Genomic DNA, 17,935 nt, shown 5'->3' with positions numbered 1-17,935 from the left:
TCTGCCCCACTTAGCCCTCCCTGAGAGTTCTGGCCCCATGCTGACAGCTCCGTTCTGATGGTTTATAGCCTTGAGCCTTCCAAGATGAACTGCGATTGGGTCTTCAATGTTTTCTGTCTGTGTGGGAATGTGGAGAAGGTTAAATTCATGAAGAGTAAACCTGGAGCTGCCATGGTAGATGGAGTAGCTTGTGCCCTCACCCAGCTAAACAACAACTGCACGTTTGGGCAGAAACTAAATGTTTGTGTTTCCAAGCAGCATGGTATCATGCCGGGCCAGTCATATATACTTGAAGATGGCTCGTGCAGTTATAAGGATTTCATCGGCTTCCGGAATAACAGGATTCCATGCGGGAACAAGCAACAAAGAACAGGATACAGCACCCGGGCAACATCCTTCATTTCTTCAGTGCACCTCAGGAAGTGAAGGAAGTGACAGCGCAAAACTTCTATGAGGTTTACTACGAGTTAGGTGTAAAGAGGCCAAGTAAAGTGTTTACTGGAAATAGTGCACAGAGTTCTTCAGGATTGCCGCAACAGGATGAAAAGAATGACGCTTTGGAAACGCTGAGCATATTAAACCACTTTCAGATGAAAAGCCAAGTGGGCCTCAGCCATACACCCTGAAACTCTGCTTTTCCACGGCTCAGTGTGCATCCTAACTGCATAGGCGCAACCACCCTTACATTCCTCCTTTTGTGATTTATGTTTCCTGTTTTATAATATAACGATTTATTCGCCAGTTGTTGATCATGCTGTTGGATGTTAAAATAAATTGTTAAACTTCATTTTTTTTAAACTCTGCAAAACGTTTTATTATTGCTGCCTTTGCTAGCATCACATTACAAAAGAGGATTAAACCTCATCCACAGCAGAATATGCACCCACATTTTACCATCTCCTTGAAGAATGAGTTGCCTACAAGGGACCCTTGACCTATCACCCCCATTTCTGACATTGTCAAGTCCTCCAGGTGGAGGTCAATTGTCCAACATCTTCAGCTCTCAGTCGACAAGGTTCAAGTAGTATACATTTCTATAAGAGTGATGATTCTTTGGCCCCACCTACCAGGATCTGTAGGATTATGACAGTGTCTGAATCCTTGATATCATCTGCCATATTCTTTATATTTGCTAGCGGAGCAACATGGTTCAGGAGTTTGTTCTGACATGCTCTTGAGGATATACTGATTCCTTGCCTTGATTCTTGAAGTCAATTTCTGGGATCTCTGCAAATTTCCACCAATATCTGGTCTTGGTTATTCCACTCTTAGTCAAGACCTTACATTTTCATGTACAAGCATATTGTGTCCCTTCTGCAGGTACCCTGCAGCCCTAAATAATAGAAATATGTACAAGCAGCAAGGGTGGAGGATGCTCCCCTACTTAAATAGAATGTCCCCAGATGCTTCTTTTTCAATGGCCTCCCCCGTGTGTGGGGCATTTTAAATATGTACAAGCAGCAAGGGTGGAGGATGCTCCCCTACTTAAATAGAATGTCCCCAGATGCTTCTTTTTCAATGGCCTCCCCCATGTGTGGGGCATTTTGTTCATCAACTCCTCTCATGGGCCAGCATCTAGAATATCATCAGGACTCTTCGCTGGGTTGTAGATACATGCAATTTGTGGCATCACCTCTTCAAGTTACACCCTTACACAGATTGTCAATGTCTGAGTTCTGATCATATCTACCTTAGTACACTGAACATAGGTCTTTTACTGAAGATAAGTGGGACCCAGTGTCTCTCATGGGGAGTTCAAAGGTATGACGGTCTCTTCTTCTGGTAGAGGAGATCTTTCCCCCAATCCATTGTGTTGGAGGACTGAGTCTCTTTAACCATTACCAATTGAGCCATCACACATGAGATTACTGGAGGAAGATAGCAAGGCCTGCTGCCTCCATTAGCCAAAGTTGATGGGTGCCTAAGACAGGTTAAAACACATTTCATGCTCTGGAATGACCTAATTACCTGGTAGATGTTAGAGTTCCCTGAAGTGCCTAGGACCCGTCTGTAGTCAGATTGGGTAAAACGCAATGATGGCAAAGAATTTCACTGACCAAAGCTGCAAGATCCAATTTATGGTTGATTTTTTAAATTATGATGAAAGAATAAAACAATTTTACATGTAAAAGCTACACTTTTGCTCTTGCAGATGGTATTTTGTTTCAAACACTCCACCACACGAAAGTGATTCACAAGGACAGTTTTTTTAGATCTTGCCATCCATACTGCGCAAGCTGTCTTGTTGCAAAAGACTTATTGTCAACTTACAATTGCCTTATATATACCACACATTGCTTCAGTGGTTCACTTTATTGTCACTGTAATTTGCTTGCTTCTTATTCAATGGCTTGCCTTCCTCTTCTTGTGTTTGGCCCTTCCCTTGAAGTACATCCTCTTTAGGATTATTTTCATGGACTGACTTGTATCCTTCCTCTGCTCATATTTATGGAACTACATGTTTCTTTTTTATTCAGCAGTCCATGAGAGTGCATGTGTTTAATAGCTCTTTTGCGTCCTGCTTCCCACCCCTCAAATACCCACGTTGTCTTGCATCCCACGCCTTCCAACTTGTCTGTAAAAGCTCAGCAACAGGGATATTTTTGCAGGGATATGGCTAAAGAGAAAACTGTTAGGGTTGATTTTGTTTTAGCTTCTGCATTCCACATACTGCTTGAAAGCACAAAGCAGGGCTATATGCTGAACTCACTTAGCTGGACTATGAAAGGAAAGTATTCTTAGCTTGACACTTATCTAGGAGACCCATAAATCTGCTCTCTTGGGTAATACAGAGGACCAAATAGCTGAATCCGGTAGAAAGTAAATTAGTCTTTGGCAAACATCTGCCTTTAGAGTCTGCTTTGTTTTCAAATTATTAGTTTCCTGGGTGAAGCGTATTTAAAAACTAAACCATGCAATTTATAAAGATTGAAAACATTAAATTCAAAGTACAGTTTTGAGAAACCATAAGTTATATCTTTGCTTTTCCTTCTGTATTTTGAAAAGCTTTTTGTACTTTTTGTAGAGGCTACTTTACAGACGAACACTCGTAAAGCCAAGAACTCGGCACATACATTATAAAGAAGTAGCCCATTGGCTTTGCCTATGCTTATTTAAATTTTGATTCTTATCCATTGTTAAGGAGATTGTGAATATATGTGATTGTTTCCTTCTTACATCCAAAAGACTTTAAAGGGCTGTTTATCAGCCCTACCCAATAAATGTCAAAACAACAAGGTGATGGATGGAATACCTCAATTAATCTCAACCCTTGGCAACTACTTGGAGACACATCCCAATCCATTGTTTTTTTTCCCACCATGCAACCCAGTTTTGACCCAGTCATATGCAAATCATTCTTGAACCTGCTCCCCATGGGAACTTTCCAGCCTGAACTACCATCCATGTCCTCCTTGGACAGGAAACAAGCATCCTGGGACCAGTTTCGGGCATCACCCCTCATCAACCAGGCTAGCTTGAATCCATTAGCACAGTGAACCCGGTACCCACATCTGGGCATGCCCAGAGCACTAGGGGCGCCAAGTGCAAAAACAACAAGGTGATAAATGGAATGCTTGAATTAATCTCAGCCACTGGCAATCCCTCATGGCCGCATCCCACTCCATAGGTTTTTGTATTTGTCACCCTAAGTAGGAAGGGTATGCCCAAGAGTGGGGCCTATGCTCGCTACACCACCAGATTCAAGCAAGCCTGGCTGACGAGGGGTGATCCAGGGAGGACTTAGCGTGGCTGGAGTGTTTCCATGGGGCGCAGGGTGAAGATTGATTTGCATATGGCTGGGTCCAAAACGGAATGATGTGGTGAGCAAAAATATTATGGATTAAGGCCCAGATCTCTAACTGGGCGTGAGAGTTTGTCATTGTTCAGCATTTCATCCATCATCTGTTCTTTTTGCAATTGTCATCCTAAGTGTGAAGTGTTTGCCTAGACGTGGGACCTGTGCTCTGCTCGCTTTGCCACTGGATTCAAGCTTGCCTGACTGATATGGGGTGATACTAAGAAACCAGTCCCAAGATGCTTATTTCCATTTCAGGGAGAGCCTGACCTGGCAGTTTGGACTGGACTGTTCCCATGGGGATCAGGGTAAAGACTGATTTGCATATGGCTGGGTTCAAACTGGAATGGTTTGTCGAGCAACAAAATTATGGGTTTAGGCCCAAATCTGTGACGCGGGGTGAATTTTTAACATTGTTCAGCATTCCGTCCATCATCTTGTCTTTTTGCAACTAGCTGATATATAGGCCTGTTGCTGTTTTGCAACTAAATACCATACTGAGTGCAAAACTGCATATATTATCTCTAGACAACCATGAAATAATGCTATACTTTAAGGGTTGCCACTATGGCCAAGCACTTTATTCCTCTAAGCAGAAAATGTGGCCATCAGAAAATTGTGTGCCTGGTGTGAACCCTTCATGCATCCTGGAAAAGTGTTCATGCTAAAGAAGGAATAATTTCTGGATACACAAACCCCTGCATTTCTGCTGCCGCTGGAATAACAGATTTGGGTGAGGGCTCTCATTTTCTAAACTGTAATTCCAACTGGTTGCACATACATACATAGCTGTTAGTTGGAAGACGATATTTGTTGCAACCATAACCCCTGGAGCCCTATACAACACTTCAGCCTGAGCAATGGTGCCCCAGTGTTCTGGTCAGACTGTCCTACTGGCCAACAAGAACCACTCTGGACTGGTCACTGCACCACAATGCAGCCCAGTTAAATTGGAGCCTATTATCCTCTCTGTATACTCTGTAGTGCTCTTACAAGGCTTTGTAATTTATCTCCAAACATCTTAAATAGGAATAAAATGGAAATATTCAGATACAATTTAAGCAAACTAAAAGCTTTGTTCGGTCTTTGCATGTTTACTAATAAAGTTGAACGTTTAGGGCTGATTCACAGAGGCACATAAGAGCAAGAAATCGAGTACTCTTGTAGTACCACTTCCCATACTTATAAATCATTTTGTGAATCAGCTCCATTGTCATTTCATTTAATGCAATACTGGTGTTTGATTACAGGAAGAATCTGTAAAAGAAAATAAACCACTGATCCTACCTCAGAAGAAAGCCGATGACACACCGGTGAGTTAAGAGATATTAAAAACTGTGTAGTTCATAAATAAAAACTATTTTCCGGAGTATTTGTGACAAATATCTTTATTTTAAGGCACTCTTCAGAATGGCCCCCTAAAAGGTACGTTGGATGAGGTAAAACATTCAGGCAGGCATAACAACTACATGTTGCTGGGGGAGAGGTGTTCCATCAGTCAGGAGACTTGACAAATGGAGTGACACCGGGTTCCATATCTGGGCACTCTCACTATAATCCATCTCTAGAAAATATGTTTATTAATTAAAGGGCATACCCCCACATCCCTTAATTCCCCCCGAGCAGTGCCTTTTGTTATTGTGGTCAAGACCCTAATAGGAGACACCTACTTCCAAAGTTCACAAGCTATGGTGACTGCGGGCTCACCTTGCCTGCTCTCTACAAACCTACCACCAATATCTGGTCTCGAGTATTTGACTCTTGGGCAGGACCCTACCTTTTTGTCTGGAGACATATTGGGGGTTATTACAACTTTGGAGGAGGTGTTAATCCGTCCCAAAAGTGACGGTAAAGTGACGGATATACCACCAGCCGTATTACGAGTTCCATAGGATATAATGGACTCGTAATACGGCTGGTGGTATATCCGTCACTTTACCGTCACTTTTGGGACGGATTAACACCTCCTCCAAAGTTGTAATAACCCCCATTGTGTCTTTTCTGCAGCTACGCTGCAACCCTAGATAGTGAGGTAGCACAACTAACCGCCCGATGGTAGAGTCCACTGAGGAGCGTACCACCTGTCAGTAGCCAGACTCTGGAAAACACGAGAGGGGCAAAGCACTCCAACCACAGGTCTGCAAGATCCAGCGTAAGGTTGATACTCGAATGATGGTTATGCAGCAAATAGCAGTAGGTATATATCTGTAATTATTATTATACAGATATATATAATTTTTTGTTATTGCAGGTGGTATTTTGTTCCAGAAACCGGCGGTTTTTTTTAATGTTTTTTTTACAAAATGTGATTCTTGCCCATCATTACAGGGATTGCAAATATATGTAATTCTTTAATTCTTGGACCCAATTATTGTGAAGCCCTGTTTATCACCCCTCGCTGATAAATATTCCTGTTGCAGTTTTTGGAACTGAATACCACACTGAGAACAAAACTTCATGTATCTAATAACATCTTTTTATTTATTAATTGCCATCATTTTGAATCTCTCCGCACCCAGGGGTAGCAGCATTCTGCTCCAAAAGAAAAATAATTTATAATTGAGATAATACAACCCCCACACCCATCTAAACAACGTTTACTTACCTATTCCAACATGAGGTTGATAAAATCTCATAAATGCCAACCCTGCCCCATTTGGTGTTATAATTGGCAGTTGGCTGACGAAGGTCTAGTGTGAATGCCACATTCTAAATCTGGTTGTCCCAGTGCTTGATTTGAGTTAGGGGTTGAAGGATGGTGCTCACAGACACTAATTTGTGGGCACTGGGATTTATTTATTTTTTCATCATAAAGTTTGACCTAGAACAAGAAAGCAAGAGGGAGGAAGAAAGAGAAATGAAGAAAACAGTGACAAAGGGACAAGGGAACAAGGGGGGATTAAAAATAACTTGCAAGAGCGAGATAAAGTGGCGGCAGGAAGTACAGGGGGTTAAAGAGGCATGAGGTGGAATCAAGACTATACAGCCATAGTTTTTGTCAATTCCAACATTCAGTTGCGATAGTGACTGGCTTCTGGGCCCCAGCCCTATTATTTAACAATTTAAGCAGAAGGACATCCGCTGCTGGAACATAGCAACAGGGGGGTAACAATAAGTATTACTTTCTGTTGTTATGTCATTTAGAAATTCCAGGCTGCTCTGACAGGGCTCTTTGAAAGCATGTCAGTGCAGCTCTGGCTTTGTGCTCTGATGGAGAGCAGACACCACAACTTTGGGAGGTGAGTGTGTCGGTTGATATATGGAGTGTGTTTTTTGGTTGGTTTGAGGTATGTATGTTTTATTACATTTGGAACAATGAGGTGAAGCCAAGTTATTTATGGCTTCATATTCCTGTTCTTACCCTGCATAGCACTTGATAACAGGACAGGGGCAGATGATTTTGTAGAGCATACTTAACATAAAATTATAGATAGGTAAAAAGTGAATAATGGGGATTTTTTCACCTCAGTGTTCTGAGTCTGTCCGACTCGCAATTTCCGAGTCGCAATCCCGGATGCAGAACGGTGTCTCAGAACCCGTCTGCGACTCGCTATGGGGTCGCAAAGACCCACCTCATCAATATTCATGAGGTGGGTCGCATTTTGCGACGCCATAGCGAGTCCCTGCACTCACAGGGATGGTGGCCTGCTGAAGTCAGCAGACCTCCATGTCTGTGACTGCTTTTTAAATAAAGCAGTTTTTTTTTTCATTTTGCAGCCGGTTTTCCTTAAAGGAAAACGAGTTGCAAAATGAAAAAAATATCGAAACCATTTGGTTTAGTTTTTTCAGAGTAGGCAGTGGTCCATAGGACCACTGCCTGCTCTGAAAAAATATTTCTGTCGACATTCACAAAGGGGAAGGGGTCCCATGGGGACCCCTTCCCTTTTGCGAATGAGTTACCACCAGTGTGACACTAGTGGTAACTGCGAGTTGCTTGCGACCGCATTCGCGGTCACAAAGCAATTCTGAATTGCGATGCGAGTCGCAAATAGGAAGGGAACACCCCTTCCTATTTGCGAGTCGCATTCCCAAATTGCGAGTCGGTACCGACTCGCAATTTGGGAATGAGCATCGCGTTAGGCTGTTTGCATGGCGCAAACTGCGATTTTCGCAGTTTGCACCATGCAAACGGCTACCTACATCTGGCCCCAAGTTCCCCTTTGTGAAAAACATCCCCGTTACCCACTGTTACCCATGTATGATTCTATATATTGTTGTGGACTCCAGTACCCATCTCCGGGGGTGGCCAAGAGGTGGTATTATTTATATTGGAAAATTGGGAGAGCACCTGTAAACCATGGTCTCTCAGTCTCAGGGCCTCATTTACTAAGAAATGCTGCAGCGTGGTGCTGTAAGCCAGCTTGCTGTGCCGTGCTGCATCATTTTGAAAATGCAGGGATGCGTCGTATTTACAGAAGTACAACACATCCCAGTACATTCCTCTGCACTGGTGCACAGACTGCTTCCTAGCGCCAGGGTGCAACGGTGCCTACGTTACAGTGTTGATTGTTTATGTGCACCTTCCTGCACATAAACAATCATTAGTGGTTTATTTCTCCCTGTTGCGCCACTTAAACGACACCCCCGAGGGGGCGTAGGAATCTGATACATTTCCAGCCTTGTAAATCTGGGAATGCATCAGGTTCTGTCAGATTCCAGTGGTGAGAACAACCACAGCAACACCCATGGAAGGCCCCTTTCATGCCGAATTATGTGTGAAAGGGGGTCATATTTACTAGGCCATTAAGGGTCACGCAAGGTGGCTTTGTGTTGCCTTGTAAATTTGGGCCGGCACACTGCGCCACCGGAGCATTAAAAGAAATACGCTACAATGACAGTGTGCCGCTAGGGCTAGACCCAGGTTACCAATCTTCAGTGGGGCACATGGAGCTGTCTGCATTAGGGTCATGCAAGTGTGGCCCTCTGACTTGGCATAAATAATTCAAGTAAAGGTGGTTTTAATCACTTTTAGTGTATCACAAGCGCTGTTTTTAATACTCCATGAGCCCTTTTCCATCCCCTCCGATCTCATTCCCTGGCACCACACATCAACAACCCCCTCTAACTAGTCACTGCCCTGGGGTCATCTGCCATGCATTGACCTGTGAACACAAAAAGGTCCCCCTGCAGCTTCAGTTTATTCAAATGTGAAGGCAGAGAGGGTAACAAATTACTTTCTGCATAGGATGCTATGCTACCAAAGGCCACCTCTGACCTTTGTAACAAAATCAGCTGCTCTTTCAGGTGTAATACTGGTGTGGTGTGTAACAGAGTGATGGATACAAAACTTACAGAAGGAGTCCATAGCACCAAAGAGACATTCCAGTGATAGATGGATGCTACCCAGACAGGGATTACATAATATAACCAAATGCCAATATAGTGTGATGTAGAAAAGAAATATCCCCGAATGATTGATTATTCGCTGTCTACTGTTCCTTTTTTTATCGTGAGACTCCACACCAAGCAGACAGGCGCAGTATGCTAACGATACCACTTAACGGCCAAGATTTACAAATAAATTATGCAGAGCAGCAAGTGAATTGGCTGTGGTGAGTAACATTGTGCAAGAGCAGAACAGTGTCATACCGACAAAGATGTGGTGCTGTTCTGCTCTCTCCTTGTGCTGGCACAGTTTAAGCTGTCATGCACCAGTGCAGACACCCTGACACTAGAGTGCAAGAGTGTCTGTTGTGGCCCAATCCCGCACAAAAATTATGTTGAAAACCAATTTCTACTTGTTATACCAGCAACAGGATTCTGCCCTAAATCCATGTAGATATGGATTTGCATCAAAATCCATAGATGGATGCACAGGAATGTCCATGCACCACCAATGGAATGCCTCCTTTGACAGAGTAATACAAGCCAACACATTGTGCTGAGTTGTGCTACTTTGGGTTACAATCCAGCACATATTGTAATGTGTGCTGTATTGCAAATGTAAACCCAATGCTATGAGTGATGTCTGCATTAAAAAGTAACATAAACCTAGCACAATTTTATGTTTTATATAGTGCAGACTGGACCCAACGGTATTTGAACATTTTATCTTAGCACCGCTTACATTACATAAGGACACATTTGTTTTTGTAGGCACAGGGAGATTAAGTGATTTGCTCAGAATCAGAGGATGTTGAGCCCTAGCCAAGACTCGAACCTGGTCCCTCAGTTACAAAGTAAGCAGCTCTGAGCTTTAGGCCACCTTCTCTTGTTTTGGTAGATTTTTGTAGTTTGTAAATGTGGGTCCAAATATGTGTATGGAAACAAAACTTCGGAACTGGCACTTTCAGGAATTGGGCACCCTGCATAGAGCGGGCCTGTCAAGTCACGATTTCGTACTTGACAAGGCTCCCACGAGCCTTTTTGAAAGAAATGTACAAAGTTGAGTTGCGCTGTCCATGTATTCCATCGGGCATTTTCCTGATGGGCTGGAGCCTTTCGAGGACCGGTTTTTTGAAGGCGGAGGGGCGCCTTTTGCCAGCTCTCCCACGTCAACTTCAGAAGGCACAGCAGGTGCTTTCGTAGAGACAGAGGAAAGAGAGAGAAGACAAAAGGGAGAGAAAGACAGAAGGGAGCAGGCCGGTTTGAACATTTTGATTGGCTCTGCTTAGGCTTCCCAGTCCGCGCCTGTTGGTACGCCAGGCGAGCACCCCATCATGCTTCCTAAAATAGGTCCAGTAACAGCACCTGGGGCCCGCGCCCTGTGGAGCAGAGGGTCTTGCAAAATTAACGGCGGGAGGGGTCTGGAGACATGAAAGCCCAGGTGGGGGAAACGAAAGATGAAACGAGCCATGAAAGGATCGCGCGCCGGCCTGCCTCCGCCAGGCTCCCAGCTTCCTCAGTGCAGGAGCCGACTCCCCGCTGTGAGAGCCATGAACTATTTATGAGAGCGCTTTCTGGAATATTCATAGACTGACGGGTCCTGGCACGTTGGCAGTCCATGACGGAAGTACTGGTGTCACACGGATCCATGCTCCCTGCCTCCTCTCGCAGGCATAAGTACGGCTTCGGTATTTAATGCCCAACATTATATCCCACATTAGTTACAGCAACCTCATTTTATAAGCCCAGTTGAATGGCACTAATTGAATCGACAATAGCCTGGCAAACGGTTGAGGTGACTTGCACGAGGTTCCAACCTGACGCCTGCAGGTGAGAGATTTCTTAGCAGCAAGCTATTCACCACTGAGCTATATCACTGGCATATTGAGAAGTAGAAATAAGTCCAAAAAGAGGCCTGCACGTGCCCCTTTCTAAATCTCATGTTGCCTCGTGACACAGAAGACTGCGGGCATGGGCTGTATCTCCTAGAGTTTGTCGATTTAAATAGTTCAGGGCTCATTGCAAGTGCCTTGCAGTTTCCGATGGGCCGGGAATGAAACTGCTATGAGAGGTGCAAGAGATGTGCAGTAGATCAATGGAAAGTACAGCACAGCATGCAAGGCATAGACACAAAGGTTTGGTTAAGGTTCAGAATGAGAAAACAGGACAGGTATGAGAACACCCCCTTTTTTTACGCCAGCGGACGTCACTTCGCAGGGCCTCTAACATCCGAACATCACCAAAGGGCGGTGCGTTGACAACCCTGTACAAAACGCATCTCACAAACTTTTGTCACAAACATCACACTGTCACTTTCAGACGCTTTCTCACTACTGCCACTGCCAGGTAGACACTCATAATGTCACACAATTACACTTTACCACCATCTCAAATGAGGAAAAAATAGTCACTGGACTTAGCAGTCACATCGTTGTTAATTATTTGTTTATCGCCTCATTTAGAAAAGCCGTACATAAATGCTTGGCGAATAGTATACAGCAAAGGTACACAAGACAATACCATTGTCTAATATCCGACCCATCTGGTTTTCATTGCTCGGTCACTCCATAAACACTTCCAATTAGACATTGGAGGAGCTGTTTCAGAGTTCGTGGGATTTGAAAGTCCCTTTTTTCTGGAAGAAACTCTAATTGCAGAGTAGGATTCAAGGCTGGATGTCTGCCACAATCCTTCTGCCAGGTCTGGTGCTCAGTGGACTAATGGGTCTTCTGCAAGGATTCACCTCACAGAAAGAAGTGCCAATCCTGGTGTGTCTGATCATCCTTTCTTCCAGGGTTGAGAAAATTATTACCATTAAGATAGATAGCAATAAACATTTATTATTATGTGCCAAGATGCCTCAAGGTCTGAACGTGCCCTTTACAAATATACATATTATATTATCTTAATACAGTACCTATGGGAGAAGAAAGTCAGCTGTGGCTATTTCTCTATAATGTTTCTCCCTAAAACGGACAATTTTCAATTCCTATCAAATTCTAAATCCAGAACTTATTCTAAATTCATGCAAATGTGCAGCTCAAACCACATGATCATGGTCGCATGATCAGTGAGAGCATTTGAAATAGGATGGTGGACTTTAAACACAGGATGCAGCGGCCACGGGGCAGCACAAGGTGTGGGTACAAAAGTCTTCCACGCAGGGCCAGGCTCTGTTCAGGATTGACTGTGTTTGTAAATCAGGGATATGCCCACATAATCCATTAAAACTCAGCCAGAAAGTGTATGTACAAAGCCAAGTTGTTTATACACTTGTGGCTGCCGTGCATGCATCAAGCAGGTCGCGAAATCGAGTATTTATAGCTCCAGCCATAGTTCTAGAAACTCCTGGTAGTGAAATTTCAACTCTGCTACCGTGTGCGCAGTGAATGCATCACTACCAGTATGATGGTTTTGCCTTTAAGCCTAGATTGCTATGTCTTCCTGGTGTTGTCCTGAAGAGGCATAAAATTTGGTGGCCGAAACGCATTGACATACTTTATTGGAGGAGTCCATTTAATTTTTAATTGGGGCAGAAACATTTTCAAAGGGCACTTCTTTATTGGAACAATAAGAGGACAATGATTTGTCCTACAATATTTCCCTATGGGATTACTTCACATAAGGACTGCGTTTGGAATAAGGACACAGCCCCAATAAGTTACTATTGGAAGATAATGATAAAATTAAATTTTTGTGACATACTAAATGTTTGTGATGTTTAAGTGTCATTTGTAAAATGATTATTTATATGTTTTCTGACATAAATACATGTGAATTTTGGTGGTACTTTAGACTGTGGATTTTTAATTTGTTGAAGAATCACTTAAATGAATCTGTTTATTTGATTTATAATTGTGGCCCCTGAGTAATTGCTTTGTTCGGGTTGGGCTGTAAGCATCTGTTCAGGATTAAAGCTGTTTACGGCATCCTCACAATCTATACCAGTTAAATATACAAAACATGACTCTGAAATGTGAAATGTGGAATCCTAACCATGGTTGGTGGCTCAGTCCACTAATCTCTGACAAGTGGCAATGTACTTTTTTAATTTTTCTGTCATCACACCATTTGGGGCAACTTAATTCTTCTATAGCTTGAGTCAGTCATTTACTGCACCTGCTGCTTCCACTGCCACCCTCTGAAGATCGTTGGGGGCTACGCTGGTGGGCTACAAATCCATGACAGTATGGCCTAAGGAAGCTGACCTATAGGTAAAATGGGCCTTCAGTACATTGAAGTTGCCCATTGGCTGCTTAAGAGCTGTTGAATAATCTGCAACAGCCCCTGCCTCATTAACTGATCTTCAGCAGAAGTGGAGTCATGTGATTAAGAAGTCAACACGCTCATACAGAGATATTTGGTAATGTAGAGTGGAAAATAAGGTCAGTCAAGTTGATAACTGGTTCAGTGGTTCAATGCTGATGAGGTAATCCTGTTCCAACCTAGGTTACATTCTGTAGGTATATCATGATGCAGATCCCTACCTGTCAATGGAAAGCTCAGTGGGTTGACATGGCTGCTGTGCAGCAGTGTGAACAAGGTGTCCGCAGGTATAATTAGAGGCTATGAAGTGTTACACTTGAGTTGATGACTTCAGCTCTTCTAGACTTGGGCCATAGCCAAGCTCGGCATTTTAACCATGCAATTCTGAATCACTGTGGTAAATGACTCCACAGCACCTCTAATCTAAGACAATTCATCTCCTACGGTTTTACAGTTTTGAAGTCCCTTGATGACCAAAGTAAAGAACCTTAGTTTCAGATCTAACAGTCCACTCACTGTTCCACTGGACCCCGCCTAAAAGGTAATAGATCATTTCTAATTATGTGGCTGGTCTATTCGCATCAGAAAAGTCTTATTGCATTTAGGTACAACTAAGGAAAGAACTGTACAGCTGCAAAAAACTCAAAATGCATTGCCCCATTAGCCTAATGTCATTAAATAGACCATTTCTCCACAGGTAGAAAACCCAATGGGTCCTTGTGGAGGCCAGAACTCGGTTTAAATGCCCAGGTATTTTGTTTATCCACACTTTGTGTGCCAGACATGTTGAGCCCATACTTGTTAAAAGTAAATCGACACACACACAGTGGCAGTTTCTGCCATAGGGCGCTGGGGCGTTGCCCCACTGATATTTTCCCACTCCTTGGGCCCCCAATTAGATGTGAACAAACTGAACATAAAAAACTTTCCAACTAATTTATTTCTCGTGCCCATGGCAGTCACAGACTTCAGCCACCAATGGTATCTATTTGGCTCTGAAGGGGGTTGGGCAGGGCTGCCTTTAAATACATCAGCTGACTACATAGTGCATGGCAGGTAGAACAGTGCGGCACCTAGTGCTCATGTCAGGCTGGACGGTCTGCTTTTCTCCAGCCAGCCCGACATGCGCACTAGAGGCTTCTCTTCACCTGCACATTAGTGAGCGGAGGTTGATGAAAGCCGTGACCCCCGGTCTCCTAATGAGCAGTGAAATGGCTTGCTCAGGCCAATCCTGGTGCCACTCACATGCTATGTAACAGCAAGGGAGTGGTGTCTGGATTGGCTGACATGGTTGCTTGGCCTAGTAGGCCACAGGTACAGTTTGTACACATAGCAATGGCACCAGGCGGTGAGAGGCTCTGCCTGTCAACGAAGCATGACCAATCACTGTAATGGGTTATTGTGAAGCTATGCAGTGATTGGCCATTTCTGGAATTGCTGAACAGGGCTGCTCAGGGAGCCCACACCTGTGACCTGACCTCGTGCTGAGGGCTGTGGCAGGGCTGGAGTCTAGTCACATTTGTCCCGTCCTCCTAAATCCTTGCCTCTGCCTTGTTGTGTGTGATGATCATTACGACGACGAAGATCCTGGCTGTTCCCTTGGGAAGTCAAGTGGACAGTGGGCCCATCTATTGGTCATTTTGATGACACAGTCAGCCAGCCAAACTTATCTCCACTCAGGCAAAAGTAGGTGACTTGCATCAGAATGTGCACAAGTGTGGGTATGTGTTGTGTGCGTGCCGGGTGATGTTTAAACTTCAGTGAGGCATATTGGATCTTGTACATTTTTGTTGACCTAATATGTATATTAGGTCAGTGGTTCCCAACCTTTTGACTTCTATGGACCCCCACTTTATTGTTACTGGAACCTGGGGACCCCCACTGAATCATTATTGGAATCCGGGGACCCCCAACTGAGTCGTTACTGAAATCTGGGGACCTAATCTGTTAATATTGTTTAATTTTCTAAGCAGTCGCGGACCCCATGAGAAGGCTTCGCGAACCCCCAGGGGTCCCTGGACCACAGGTTGGGAACCACTGTATTAGGTCATTTTGTACCGTTTCTGAGTGATGCAACGTTTACTGACTGTTGCAGGGGCTGAAAGCAGGCCGGGGGAGGGCGTCTCCATGTGTCTCCAGTAACTTAGCCTTGTGTTTGTGCGTGTGCTGTCTGTTTGCACACTGCAATAGTTACCAAAATTTGGCACTGTGTGCAGGCGCTGTAAGAATTTACAACAAGCGCTCCATTTTTGCTTTGCTTTTCTGATGAAATGTTTACTTTGTTGTTAAAAACAAAGGAAGCGCAAGCGGTCCCTGCCCACCTTATTGTAACTTGTTTTTGCATGTTATCTGTGTTTTAGGTCAGCGCAGAAACCAAAGTCCACAGGTTAAGATCCTGTCTGGCCTTACAGGCCCTTCGTCTGCCCTCACAGGCCCTGGCCATTATCTGTCCTCACAGACTCTTCGTCTGCTATTACAAGCCTATGTCTGCCTCCCCAGGAAGGGAACACATTAAAAAAATGTTCCACTGGGAAAGAATTTATTAACTTAAAAGGCAAGACATGGATAATATAATGACAAACAATACAGGTCAATTGTAACTTTTCAGGTCAAGAATGTCATACACTATATTACAAATAAATGTATATTTAGGAAAATAAATGAAAAAAAGCTTCCCCGATTGACGGCCCAGTGAACAAGTGATATTAAGTGAACAAAAACCCTGGATGTTTATATACAAAATATACAAGCAATATAATGCACCACAGGCCCAATCCTTGGATTACTGGATTAAAAGATCGAAACCAAAGAATTATTATAATATCAGAGTCCTGTATCCAAACATTACAGTCCCGGATTGGCAAAAGATCAAGTTGATGTTTCGACCCCTTGTTTAGGATGAATCCACCATGGTCATCACCAGGACAAACAAAGGTAGATATCTATGTAGAAAGGAAGTAAGCTAAAAGGAAAGAAGAAGACCAAGAGAGTCAAACCAGTCCCACCAAAGATGATTGTAGAAAATCTGGAAAAACACTTCTTACCAATCCAGACAATATCAGGAGAAAAACTCCTGAAAGGAATCCCATTCACATTGCTTTCTATGTGGAAAATAAAGAAAATACCATGCTCCCTCAATGGGGGAACCAGTCTCAAACAGAAAGAATGAGAGAAAAAAGAAGAGGAAGAGCACAGTAAGAGAGAATGGGATGGGGTTGAGGTCAAAGGTAACAAAAGATATCCCAGGTTGGATACTCGCCCCGTAAGAAAAGGAAGAGAGGATGGTTCCAATCAAAGTTAACTGGCTAACTTGAAAAGGTGGAAAGAAGTGAACAATAAAATAAGTGACAAACACTCCATGTGCATTCAAGTCAACACCTCTGGATATACACAATTGCACTGACCTTAATATCACCTTAGAAGACCTCAGTGTGCTGTTTAAACAGAAGTCCAAAATCATTAACTCAAGAAATAAGGCACAACCAACTTAGAAAGTTAACTATGCATTCCTCCAGTCCCTACCGACCTTACCTGAATAGAACAAAATGCAAGGAAAACACACTAGACAGCGGCAACACTGAGGCAGAGATGGAGCAAAATTATATATAGCTCACCAGGAGTCAGCAATTGCAAAAAAAACAGCACATGAAAACACTGTCACCCGTAATACAGCGCGTCAAGTCCGTGTCTGTGCTTTGTAGTTCAGAGAGGAGGGGAAAAATCCATCTTCCCGAGCATCCTGTTCTCCAAGACCACCAACAGGCCAACCGCGGGAGTGCGGATGGTCAGAAATTAGAAAACAGAGAGTGGGCGGGCTTCCAGTCGCTATGCCGAAGCTGGAGCATTCTTCACACTGGAAGTGAGGAACGCATATCAGTAAGGGCTGCAAACTAGAGCGCTAACCCTAATGTACCATAGTATTGATAAATAACCAAAGTAAGGAAACAAACCAGAAGGGACTAAATAAAATTCCTAGAATGTTGACCTAAACAAAAAAAGCTACACTCAAAAACTCAATCTACAATGCATGCAAGCCAAGCATCTACTGGGGAGCAAGACTCAAGTGAAACGACAACTACTTTGATTCAACTTATAGCAGTAAACTCGCAAGCCACCACAAGGGCATATCGGTAAGGATGGAGGGACTGCCCAAACCAGTACATTGGTTTTACCAGGAGAAGAAAAGGGGTGGGAGAGGGAAAGCAAGTTGAACACCAAGAGTAGGACGGCAAGAGGGCTTACAAAAGCACCCCAAAAGGGCATCAAAGATCCAAAAGGACAGAAATGAAGAAACAGGATACAGAGGAAGACCCTAAAGGCATGGAGTGAGGGTACATAAGAGTTACAATAAACCAATTAAAAAATAACAGTCTATCAGCACCACATGTTCCAATGATGGCATAGATCACTATAAAATGACCCTGTATAGTCCAATTTTCCCTGTTATCCTCGAGTAATTGTTGCAAGCTGGCACCATTCTTCTTGATTGTTGAGGCCGCTTTCCATACACCCAACTCTCTGTATCCAGCGGCATTTGAGTGACAACAA

General features: G+C 43.6%; 1 protein-coding gene and 1 pseudogene across 2 annotated transcripts in view; both read left to right on the top strand.

Moving 5' to 3' along the window:
• The window catches only part of KIAA2012 (KIAA2012 ortholog), a 324,198-nt gene that overhangs the window by 199,935 nt on the left and 106,328 nt on the right, over positions 1 to 17,935 (top strand). For both annotated transcript variants that reach the window (XM_069226046.1, XM_069226047.1), the window contains exon 16: positions 5,047 to 5,109. In XM_069226046.1, the coding sequence (XP_069082147.1) occupies positions 5,047 to 5,109 (63 nt within the window). The remainder of the gene's footprint in view (positions 1 to 5,046; positions 5,110 to 17,935) is intronic.
• LOC138285939 (heterogeneous nuclear ribonucleoprotein L pseudogene) lies at positions 38 to 661 on the top strand (annotated as a pseudogene).

This window comes from Pleurodeles waltl, chromosome 3_1 (assembly GCF_031143425.1).
Source record: "Pleurodeles waltl isolate 20211129_DDA chromosome 3_1, aPleWal1.hap1.20221129, whole genome shotgun sequence".
Taxonomy (NCBI): Eukaryota; Metazoa; Chordata; class Amphibia; order Caudata; family Salamandridae; genus Pleurodeles; species Pleurodeles waltl.
This window is presented reverse-complemented; position numbering and strand designations above follow the sequence as displayed.